The 12,659-nt window shown below is 38.3% G+C and overlaps 1 protein-coding gene across 4 annotated transcripts in view; it reads right to left on the reverse strand.

The window, feature by feature from the left end:
* The window catches only part of NADSYN1 (NAD synthetase 1), a 36,935-nt gene that overhangs the window by 23,037 nt on the left and 1,239 nt on the right, over window positions 1-12,659 (reverse strand). For 3 of the 4 annotated variants that reach the window (XR_014024509.1, XR_014024510.1, XM_081312906.1), the window contains exons 2-6: window positions 9,782-9,842; window positions 8,954-9,070; window positions 5,809-5,862; window positions 3,833-3,922; window positions 2,721-2,772 (exon numbers count right to left, since the gene is read on the reverse strand). Coding sequence is in view for 2 of the 4 variants with exons in the window: in XM_081312906.1 (XP_081169032.1) it covers window positions 2,721-2,772; window positions 3,833-3,922; window positions 5,809-5,862; window positions 8,954-9,070; window positions 9,782-9,842 (374 nt within the window). In the remaining 2 variants the exon portion in view is untranslated. The remainder of the gene's footprint in view (window positions 1-2,720; window positions 2,773-3,832; window positions 3,923-5,808; window positions 5,863-8,953; window positions 9,071-9,781; window positions 9,843-12,659) is intronic. The other variant, XM_081312907.1, reaches the window with a different exon arrangement.

Consider the following 12,659-nt stretch of genomic DNA (forward strand, 5'->3'; position numbering starts at 1 on the left):
CAAGAGGAAGGAATCTGCTGATCTACCTCCAAGCTAATTCACGTAATGGGTACATTCTAGTCAAAGACGATGGTCCCAGAGAAAAGATGGCTCCATGCCGCATAGGGCCTATAGTCAGAACTTTGAATAGTACTTGGAAACATGCCATCAGCCAATGGGCTGCTGCTGGCTGCATGCTCCTAAAGTGGCTCTCATCTGCTAACACACAGGTCTGCAACCCGTGGCTCCGGAGCCGCATACGGCTCTTTCAGCCGTCTCCTACGGCTCCCAGTCCTCTGCCATGTGCAGTCCAAAAAAAAAAGTGGGACTAAAAAAGTTCAACCAATCAATTCAAATATGCAGGGTACGTGCATATCTTGCCTTGGCTCCACTCTTCAGTCAAACCCTGTTCTGCACATGCGTGCATGTACGCGCATGCGCACACATTTTTTGCGGCTCCCAGTTTTTCCTTTTGTGAGGGAACCGGTTCCAAGTGGCTCTTTCACTGTTTCAGGTTGCTGACCCCTGTGCTAGCAAGTCGGTTGCTACATGTTATACCAATTGAAATTTTCAAGTAGCCTTCAAAGGCAGCCCCAAGTAGGAATGGACTTTTGTCTTGCTATTATTTTCATATGTTAAACTTTTCTATTTTGTATGTAATCCAATCCAATCAAAATTTTATTACAGTCATAGACTTGCATATGTGTAAACCAAGAATCTGCTGCTATTCAGTGTTGAATTTCAGCAACATGAATTTTGGGAATTCCAACAGATAGAAAGAAAAGATTCTGGGGCTGCATTCATTCTGTAAGCAACAGGATGACTGCCCGCATTATACTGCTTTCTGAAACCAGAGTATAGCTCCATTAAAAACATATCATCTATCCGGTATATGTCTGTCAGGTATATGTCTATGAACTGAAGCAGCTTTTTGGAGGAGAAGTAAAACATTTTCAAAGGAAAAAACAAACCAAGATAGAAAAAATACTATTAGGACTACCAGCTATAGTCAATCTAAATGCTATGGTATGGATTTTATGTAAGTCTACTGTAAGCTTCAGGTATAAAAATATTTGGTAATTATAAATAATACAGTACTTCCTTATGTTACTAAGAAGCAAAATTAAATATTTAAAACTTACTTTCTTAACTATAAATAAAGGCTGAACTGACTTTTTAGATAAAGCCCTTATTTTTCAAAACAGGCACATGCAGTATGCAATTTTTTACATCTTGCTAGTAAAAGATCTATCACTTTTAAGAAAAGTTTAGGAAAAAAATTAAGCAGCCCAAGGTTTATTTCAGCTTTTGCTTTAAGTGCATTTCACAGATATCAGCAAGTAATTAGGTCAATGAACTATTTTTATTTAATTGTATCTCAAAAGTTAAGAGAAATGAAGCAAGATTAAAAGTTATTGGTTACAAACTGCAATTCCAAAGAGGCTAAGAAAATCATCATCTAACTTGTTATCTCCCTATAATTGGATCACAACTCCAAGAATTCCCAGAGGAAAGACATGAATTTCATTTCAGCCATTTACCTAGACCTTCAGAAAATTAAAACAATCTTGACTCACCCTACCAGATGAAATATTATACGAGCAAACACTTGTTTGAATATGGCTAAATAAACAAATAACTTTGGCTATAAAGGGGCTTTAGAATAAGTGGGATAAGAGATATAAGTAATATGGTATTTTTTGATAAGATACAAAATGTAAAAATATTGGGATGATGAAAGTGGAAAAGTTTGAATTTTAAAGACAAATTAAGTTTGAAAAGATTTAAGATTAAGGAATGATTGAAATATTGAGGGAAAATTAGGCTTAATAAGAACTTTGAAAAAATGATATATAGTGATTTAATTTTTACAAATAGAAGTGAAATATAAATTGATTAGAAAAGATGTTATAGATAGATGTTATGATACATAAGTAGTATAGTATTTCTACATGAAATATGAAAATACAGGGATGATATATTTAAGTGGAATATTTGGATATTTAGATGTCAATTATTGAGAAAATTATGATTGATAAGAATTGTTTGAATATTATGGAGAAATTGAGCTTAAACAAGATTTATGAAAATAAGACATATGGTGAATCAATGACTTTTATGAAATTAACATAAGTTTATAAGGAAAAAATGCTATATATGGATGCTATTATTGTTGGTATAAATATAGAAGAAAATGTTTTTATTTAATCATTTATATATGAATTTAAAAAGCATGTAAAAATGCAAGTAGAAAAATAGGGACCACTACGGTGGGAAGGTAACAGTGTTCCGTGCGCCTTTGGCGTCTAGCCATGCCGGCCACATGACCATGGAGACGTCCTCGGACAAACGCTGGATCTTCAGCTTTGAAATAGAGGTGAGCACCAACCCCTAGAGTCGGAAACGACTAGCACGCATGTGCGGGGGAACCTTCACCTTTACCTATATGAATAATATCAAATATCAAAAATTATATTTGTTTAATCTGAAGGAGAACACTATTGGGAGAAGAAAGAATCAAGGAAATATATTATCAGTTGATATACTAATTATGGAAATATAAAAATAAATTATTATTGACTGTTAATTAACTATTATTGATTGTAAAAAATAATTCAAGAACCAAGACAACACGCTATACACCAGGCACTAAGGTTGTTATTGTAAAAAAATCAATAAAACTCTCTAAAAAGAAAAAAGAAAATTAAAAAATTCTTGAATCCAGGAGAAAAGAATATTACCTGAGATGTAATCTCTTGTATCATTCTTGGAAGAAAATATTCTTCTATATGCCTAGTAAAAACAAAATTGCAAACGTTTTCATATAACATAAAGATACAGTTAACAATCTTCATTGTATCTGTGCCACATGCAATTTTGGTCACTTTTTGCACAGGTGGCTCTTTTACCTGTACTATTGTTGCCCTTGATTTGGGATACCTTTGTTAGAGATCAAATCCTGGTAAGATCATAAAGGTTTTTCCATCTCTGCAATCTGGGCCTTATTTCTGTTGCATTGTGCATGCACAAAATGGCAGATGGAATTTAGGGGATGTAGAACATGTTTTTTGAGGGTCAGTGCTACATCCTCAGGGTCACTGCGCCACCACAGAGCTGTAGCGGTGCAGTGTAGAATGCAGTACTGCAGGCTAACTCACTGCTCACTCCAGGAGTTCAGTTCTGAATGGCTCGAGGTTGACTCAGCCTTCCGAGGTCGGTAAAATGAGAACCCAGATTGTTGGGGGCAATATGCTGACTCCTCTGTAAATCGCTTAGAGAAGGCTGTAAAGCACTGTGAAGCGGTATATAAGTCTAAGTGCTATTGCTATCTGCAAAATGTATCTTTTTTTCTCAGTGAATCTTAGCGCTGCCCATAGATCATTCACAGCTCACTGTAAGCTATTTGCGGACAACATTAATATCCTACAGTGTAGCTGACAGGTCCCTTAAGCACCATAGTGAAACAGCCCCACATAGCAGAACACATGGTGTGAGTAGAACAACTCTACTACCAACCAGGCAGGCTGTTCAGGAAGGGACCGGCTGCTATGAGGAAACCATGGGCAGCTAAACCCAATAAGATCCATCAAAAATGAGTGAGATGGATGAGCACATACTGGTATACTGTAGAGATGCCTGTGGGGAAAAAGGTGAACATAAGTTTCTATACGCCACAAGCACAATCAGTTCTGTTTTATCCACAGAATACAGGGATGCTAATATCATAAATATTTTTAAAATTGCAATGTCTTCTGAAAGATCTTTTAATGCAGACCTGCAGTGGCAAACATCGAGGGTAACCCAAATTTTCAGACTAATCTGGGCAGAAGCAAATATAAGGAAGAGAGGTTACCGTGATCTATTCCAAGGAGTGAACCACCTCATTTCTCGATAGTTTCCTGAATTTGCCAATGCTATCTTCGGCCTTATCAGAAGAATTTTCCTTGATCAAAACAAAAAGAAAACCTGTTACAAGCATATTCTATGAATATGGGAGGAGACTTGTTTTAAATCATAACTTACCATATTTGAAATATACTAAATCCACTAAAAAAAGAGTCAAACTTACAAATTCTGGGCTATGTGAACAGAATTATAACAAGAAGCTATGATTCTAGCCATTCCATATAAAGTTATGTGGGTTGATAGCATGTTTTCTCTGGAGTTGCTTCAACGTTGTGAAATATTTTGCCTCCTAAAAAAGGAGCACCTCCTTGCCTTTTAAGTTCTTTAAAAGCTGCTTGTTCCATTGAGCATTCAAAGCTTCATGCAGGTCTCTAACAGATGAAACAGGCTGAAGTTATTTACATTATAAGTATCTTTCAAGTTGGAGGAGATGAGATGTCAGGATTTAACTAGACAGATTCAGCAACCAAAGAACTTTTTCATCTTTTATTCATAAGCTTGCAACATAAACCTACTGGTTTCTCCATTAGCCATAGGCTAATTGCATAAACAACATTTGGTTTAAGCAAACATATCCCATCCAACTTGTGTTGATTTCAAAGTGAAACTCAGCATGTAAAACAATAGTAAATCGCTTTATAAGGTTGAACTGTTCCTACTATTCAGCAATTATATCTTGGTGGAGCAGTGGGCTAATGCCTCCTTAAGTAACACCAGCTGCCTGCAATTAGTGCAGGTTCGCATCCCACCAGGCTCAAGGTTGACTCAGCCTTCCATCCTTCCGAGGTAGGTAAAATGAGGACTCAGATTGTTGGGGGCAATTAAGCTGACTTTGTAATAATGCCGCTTGGGGGGAGTGTGAAAGCCCTAATAAGCAGGCATATACATAGAATGAAGGCTACTGCTAAGCTTGTAAGCTGCCCTGAGTCTTTGGAGAAGGGCGGGATATAAATGGAATTAAAATAAAAAAATTTAAAAAATTAACTAGGTTATTGTCTGAAGAAGTAATGTTTCCATTCCTGAATCAAGGGATATAGTCCAAATGCAGTTACAGTAAATTTCCCCCTTAAGAGTTAAAGGCTTTAATTACATTTGGTAAACAATGTCTGCAGGGCTTTTTTTCTCACAGAACGCTCAGAACGGAGTTCCGGCACCTTTTTTGGATGGAACCTTGTAGGTAGGGTAGGCAAGGCAGGTTGTATGACATGTGTGAGTTCCGGCACCTTTTTCTTTTACAAAAAAAACACTGAATGGCTGAATGGATGATTTTCAGATCCTCTTCTCCCTCAAAATTCTATGAATGGTAAATCTTTAGAACAGATATGTCAAACTCGCGACATCATGTGACATCGCGCAATGTTATCGGAGTTCTTCCATTGCCAGCAATGGTATGGGCGCGGTTTCCTGGTGACGCGTCCAACCCGTGGGCCGGCAGTTTGACACCCCTGCTTTAGAAGCAATGTTGTCCTTCATTTTCAGTAATTTTCCTTTCCCTAAAGGAACTCTTCAGTGTTCTTAGGACCATCCTGGAACAGACAAAGATTCAGAAGTATTCCTTCATTCTGGAACTGGCAAAATCTTCAAAAGCCAATGTTGTCTAAATAAGCCCTAATGTGAAAAACCTCAGTATGTGCATTAAAACCTTAATTATTTCACTCCCAATTTTCCTCAGGCTTCAGATTATCAGTTCCAGGCAGAGCTTGACTATCTGGGATTGAAGGACAGGATGGCAGACAGCATTTATTTGTTTGTGTGATTGCTTGATTTGAAGTTGTCCAACTCAATCAAGTGACTCTGGGCAGCTTACAAAACAGTATCTTTAATGTTTTATAAATCAACGTGTTTATTTATTTGATTTTCATAGTTGCCCATCTCAACCAAGTGACTGTGGCAGCTTACAAAACAGTATTTCTAATTACTTACTTGTTTAGAAAAATTACTCTACAGTTGTAACGAACACTCCGGTGCATAATGGGCCTATAGAAATAAAGATATTAAGTTATACATTTCCTTACTTACAATTGGATTCTTTTTATTTTAAGAATATAAACTGATTTTGGATTGCATTCAAATTTCTTTTTTTGACCATTTGCAAGAAATATTTTTTTTTATTTCTGTTTGTATCTATTACCATCTCAAATTAAGATGACCAAAAGTATATTCCAAAATATCTGTTTGCATTGCTGTCATCTATTGTATATAAGGAGAAGCCAAATGTTAATCTTTTAAACTACCTTGTTATTATAAAACAGTCTTCAAATGTTTGCTACTGAAGATAAATCTTTTCAAGTGACGCAGTGTAAACCTTATACTTTCTTGAACCTCCAACACATGGTAAAAATACTAATTGGTTTCTGTTCTAAAATAATTCCGTATGTTTTACCTGAATGATCAAAATAATAATAATAATCAGAATAGAGCTGGAAGGGACCTTGGAGGTCTTCTAGTCCAGCCCCCTGCTCAAGCAGGAGTCCCTATATCATTTCAGACAAGTGGCCGTCCAGTCTCTTCTTAAAAACCTCAAGTGATGATATCTGAATACTGTAATGATGAATACTGTGATGAATACTGGTATCAATCTTCAAATCACTAGACATCTTAATCCAGCAAACGTAAATAATCTCAATACAAGACTCTCCTCCTGATTCTTTGATACTGTAGCTTAAAAAAATTATCTAAAACTTGGACTTTGCAAACATTGTTTCATATTTTAAAATAAAGATTCTCTCAAACTGAGATGAACTGGACATGAACAGCAATATTTTGGCAGCAATAAGAAAGTGGTTTGCCACAGCCTTCTTCCATGACTTTTTAAAACTGCCTTCTGGAATTGCCTGATTCTCCCATCAAAGTACCACGTTCTGCTTAACTTTTTTATAGTAAACTAGATACTATAGTAAACTAGATACTAGTAAACTAGATAAGAGCCTTAGTGGAGCAGTGGGCTAATGCCTCCTTAAGTAACACCAGCTGCCTGCAATTAGTGGAGGTTCACAACCCACCAGGCTCAAGGTTGACTCAGCCTTCCATCCTTCCGAGGTAGGTAAAATGAGGACCCAGATTGTTGGGGGCAATTAAGCTGACTTTGTAATAATGCCGCTTGGGGGGACGAAAGCCCTAATAAGCAGGCATATACATAGAATGAAGGCTATTGCTAAGCACATTGGTTTGTGCTTAAATTGTAAGCCGCCCTGAGTCTTCGGAGAAGGGCGGGATATAAATGGAATTAAAAAACAGTACCATAAAAAACAGATTAGAAACACAAGTGAAGATAGGCAAGAAAATGGTAAGTGAGCACCTGTCTATCCTAGACGAGTTCAAATCACCAGGACCAGATGGATTACACCCCAAGGTTCTGAAGAAACTAGCAGAACCACATTTTTTCAAAGATCCTGGAGCACTGGGGAACTACCAAAGGACTGGAAAAGAGCTGATGTAGTTCCCATCTTCAAAAAAGAGGGGGAAAATGGATCCAAGAAACTACAGACCTATCAGTCTGACGTCAATACCTAGGAAGAGTCTGGAAAAGATAATCAAGCAACGAATCATCAAACTGCTAGAGGAAAACAAAGTCATTACCAAAAGCCAACATAGGTTTATCAAAAACAGATCATGCCAGACAAATCTTATTGTGATCCTCAATGGAACTGGAACTACATGGAAGGAAGTGTGTAGTGGGGTGCCCCAGGGCTCTGTTCTGGGCCCAGTGCTCTTCAACATCTTCCATCAATGATTTGGATGAGGGGATAGAAGGGGAACTCATCAAATTTGCAGATGACACCAAGCTGGCAGGAATAGCCAACACTCTAGAAGATAGGCATAAGATATAAAAGGATCTAGACCACAGGTCTGCAACCCGTGGCTCCGGAGCCGCAAGCGGCTCTTTCAGCCGTCTCCTACGGCTCCCAGTCCTCTGCCATGTGCAGTCAAAAAAAAAAAGTGGGACTAAAAAAGTTCAACCAATCAATTCAAATATGCAGGATAGGTGCATATCTCGCCTTGGCTCCACTCTTCAGTCAAACCCTGTTCTGTGCATGTGTGCATGTATGCGCATGCGCACATATTTTTTGCGGCTGCCAGTTTTTCATTTTGTGAGGGAACCGGTTCCGAGTGGCTCTTTCACTGTTTCAGGTTGCTGACCCCTGATCTAGACAGACATGAACATTGGGCGCTATCTAACAAAATGAAGTTCAATGGTGAAAAAAGTAAGATTCTACACTTAGGCAAGAAAAACCAAATGCACAGGTATAGTATAGGTGGTACCTTGCTCAATAGTAGTAACTATGAGAGGGATCTCAGAATCTTAGTGAACTATCACTTAAATATGAGCTAGCAGTGTGCCGCAGCTGCCAAAAGAGCCAACGCAGTGCTAGGCTGTATTAACAGAGGGATATTATCAAAATCACATGAAGTGTTAATACTACTTTTCAATGCCTTGGCAAGGCCACACTTGGAATACTGCATCCAGTTTTGGTCACCACGATATAAAAAAGATGTTGAGACTCTAGAAAGAGTACAGAGAAGAGCAACAAAGATGATCAAGGGGCTGGAGGCTAAAACATATAAGGAATGGTTGCTGGAATTGGGTATGTCTAGTTTAATGAAGAGAAGGACTAGGGGTCACATGATAGCAGTATTCCAATAACTCTGGGTTTGCCATAAAGAAGAGGGAGTCAAGCTATTCTCCAAAGCACCTGAAGGAAGGATAAGAACCAATGGATGGAAACTAATCAAAGAGAGAAACAACTTAGAACTAAGGAGAAATTTCTTCAGTTAGAACAATTAATTAAGAACCTGCCTCCAGAAGTTGTGAATGCTCCAACACTGTAAGATTTTAAGAGACTGGACAACCATTTGTCTGAAATGGTAAAGGGTTTCCTGCCTGAGCAGGGGGTTCAACAAGATGTCCTCCAAGGTTCCTTACAACTTTTATTATTATTATAATTATTATTATTATTATTATTATTATTAGTAGTAGTAGTAGTAGTAGTAGTGGTAGTAGTAGTAGTAGGAAGAGGAGGAGGAAGAGGAGGAGCCCCACTATGCAATGACATAATTACATACTTACATCCCAATATCGCATATTATGTCCTCAGTACCAGGAGATTCCAAAAGTTTAGCCAAAACTTGAAATGAATGTAACAGTATGTCAGATTCATAATAATGATCTGAACAGCCATAACCACTGCAAAACAAAATAGATATGAATAACAAAAAAAATCCCACACTATTTGCAAGAGATGAATTTTCTAAATTATATCAATAGAAACACCTTTATTATTTATGCAGAATTAATTTATTAAAATAAGTCCATGTGTCAGAGAAACTGGGTATATGTAACAAAGTATGTTGTTGGATTACTATCTCTATTTTATTTTTATTTATTTTATTTATTAAATTTTTAAAACTACCTCTCTAGGCAGTTTATAAGAAAACACACCAAAATTTGAATAAAAACATCTACAATAAACTAAAATGAAATGCAAAATGTAAGCACTGCACAAAATAGCAGCAAGGTAGTCATTCAAAAACTAAAACAATATGAATTAAAATACAGTTAAAATACAATTTTAAACCAATTAAAAGCAGGGAAAATTGAAAGGTCTAATTTTGGTGCCAAAATTTTGCTAATTGTGGATACCATTGAAAGCACTACCCCTTTGGAACACTGGCCTCATATTGCATCATTTTAAACCAGATTTCCTTATATAACTCATCCATGGTCTAGTACAGGGGTAGGCAACCTCGGCTCTTTTATGACTCGTGGACTTCAACTCCCAGAATTCCTGAGTCAGCTATAGCCATCTTTATCTTATAAGTTTCAAAATATGAAATGCACTCAGCATGCCTTGGTTGGGAGTAACTGGTTTATACAAACAAGCTGGTAATTACTAACCAAATTTCAAGTTCTGGGCCGAGTCGATATCTTGCTCCTTTTTCTTTAGCAATTTGAATACCTAGGAGATTAAATTATAATTTTTATCCACATACAATATGCTGTCAGAGAAACCTTCCCATGGTTTGAAATATAAGTAGTGTTATGTGTATCCTTTGATTTTGCAAAGCAAGAAAAGAATATTTGAGAAGGAGACTGAGAACACAAAACAACTGAGATTTTCAGAAACTTTACAACAAAATTCCTATTTCTCATACTGTCTAAGCTAAGTTCTTAGCTCAGAGAACAGGTAAGCTAAGATTTCTTGTAATTTAAAAACAGTATAACAAAGCTGCTTTCCAAACCCTATTGCTAGCAGAACTAGGAAAACCATATAAATTCTCATTAACACTCATACTTCTGGAGACAAAATAGATTTCAACAAATAGCATCTACTTATTACCCTGTACATAACTCTCTCAGCCCAACTCACCTCACAGGTGATTGTTTTGGGGAAAATAGGAGGAAGGTGTGCTGATTTTTGTTATTTATAAAAATAATAAAGGCAGGATACAAATAAAAAGATAATTACAATGCAATGCTACACAATATAATACATAAACAACCAGAAAATGTTATGGGTAATAAACCAAATTTATAGCTTACACAAAAGGAATAGATAAGCTAAAACCGGGATGCCTTGCGCACAGTCACTCATGCGCTCGTGACCTCTCGTCTAGACTACTGTAATGCTCTCTACATGGGGCTGCCCTTGAGGTCCACCCGGAGACTCCAGCTGGTACAGAATGCAGCCGCGCGAGTTGTCTTGGGAGTTTCCCGATACTCCCATGTTACACCTTTGCTCCGCGAGCTGCATTGGCTACCGGTTGCTCTCCGGGTGAGGTTCAAGGTGTTAGTGACTTACAAAGCCCTTCATAGCATGGGTCCGGATTACCTACGGCAACACCTGCGGCCGGCGTCAACGTCCCTCCGTCCAGTGCGCTCCCACAGAGAGGGCCTCCTCAGGGTGCCGCCGATCAAAGAATGCCGATTGGTGACCCCCAGGGGGAGAGCGTTCTCTGTGGGCGCGCCAGACCTTTGGAACAGCTTACCGGTTGAGCTCCGGACGGCCCCCGACCTTCGCTCCTTCCGGCGCGATCTCAAAACTTTCTTTTTCGAACAAGCTGGCCTGGTCTGACGGGATGGGGTTGGGTTTTTATAAATAGTTTTAATTGTAATATGTATTAATTTTAAGGGCATAATGTTTAATGGCTTTTTAATTTTTGTATAATATTTTTATTGTGTATTGCCCTGTTCACCGCCCTGAGTCCTTCGGGAGAAGGGCGGTATAGAAATCAAATTATTAAATTAAATATTAAATTAAATTAAAAGTGTGAAGCAATAAGAATTCTGTGAAGTAAACAATTTAGGGGTATTTTTTTCAAAAAAAATTGAACACTTCTCTATGTAGTTCCCATCTTCAAAAAAGGGGAAAAAACAGATCCAGGAAACTACAGACCTATCAGCCTGACCTCAATACCTGGGAAGATTCTGGAAAAGATAATCAAACAACAAATCAGCGAACACCTTGATGCGAACAAAGTTATCACTAAAAGCCAACATGGGTTTGTCAAAAACAGATCGTGCCAGACAAACCTTATTGCATTCTTTGACCAAGTGACAAAACTAGTGGACCAGAGGAATGCTGTAGATTTAATTTACTTGGATTTCAGTAAGGCATTTGATAAAGTAGATCACAACCTACTACGGTACTTGATAAGATAGAAAAATGTGGGTTAGATAGCATCACCAACAGATGGATTCGTAGCTGGCTGACAGGCCGTACTCAGTGTGTGGTCCTCAATGGAACTGCATCTACATGGAAGGAAGTGTGTAGTGGGGTGCCCCAGGGCTCTGTTCTGGGCCCAGTGCTCTTCAACATCTTCATCAACGATTTGGATGAGGGGATAGATGGGGAACTCATCAAATTTGCAGATGACACCAAGCTGGCAGGAATAGCCAATACTCCAGTAGATAGGCTTAAGATACAGGAGGATCTGGACAGACTCGAACACTGGGCACTATCTAACAAAATGAAATTCAATTGTGAAAAAAGTAAGTTTCTGCATTTAGGCAGGAAAAATCAAATGCACAGGTATAGTATAGGTGGTACCTTGCTCGATAGTAGTAACTATGAGAGGGATCTCAGAGTCCTACTGGACAATCACTTAAATATTTATTATTATTTTAAATTCCATTTATATCCCGCCCTTCTCCGAAAAATATGAGCCAGCAGTGTGCTGCAGCTGCCAAACAAGCCAACACAGTGCTAGGCTGCATTAACAGAGGAATAGAATCAAGATCACGTGAAGTACTAATACCACTTTACAATGCCTTGGTAAGGCCACACCTAGAATACTGCATCCAGTTTTGGTCACCACGATATAAAAAAGATGTCGAGACTCTAGAAAGAGTACAGAGAAGAGCAACAAAGATGATTGGGGGACTGGAGGCTAAAACATATAGGGAACGGTTGCTGGAATTGGGTACGTGTAGTTTAATGAAGAGAAGGGTGAGGGGTGACATGATAGCAGTGTTCCAATATCTCAGGGGCCGCCACAAAGAAGAGGGAGCCAAGCTATTCTCCAAAGCACCTGAAAGCAGGACAAGAAGCAATGGATGGAAACTAGTCAAGGAGAGAAGCAACCTAGAACTAAGGAGAAACTTCCTGACAGTTAGAACAATTAACCAGTGGAACAACCTGCCTCTAGAAGTGGTGAATGCTCCAACACTGGAAGTTTTTAAGAAGAGAGTGGACAGCCATTTGTCTGAAATGGTATAGGGTTTCCTGCCTTAGCAGGGGGTTGGACTAGATGACCTCCAAGGTCCCTTCCAACTT

Source organism: Vipera berus (genome assembly GCF_964194415.1).
Source record: "Vipera berus genome assembly, chromosome: 1".
Classification (NCBI taxonomy): Eukaryota; Metazoa; Chordata; class Lepidosauria; order Squamata; family Viperidae; genus Vipera; species Vipera berus.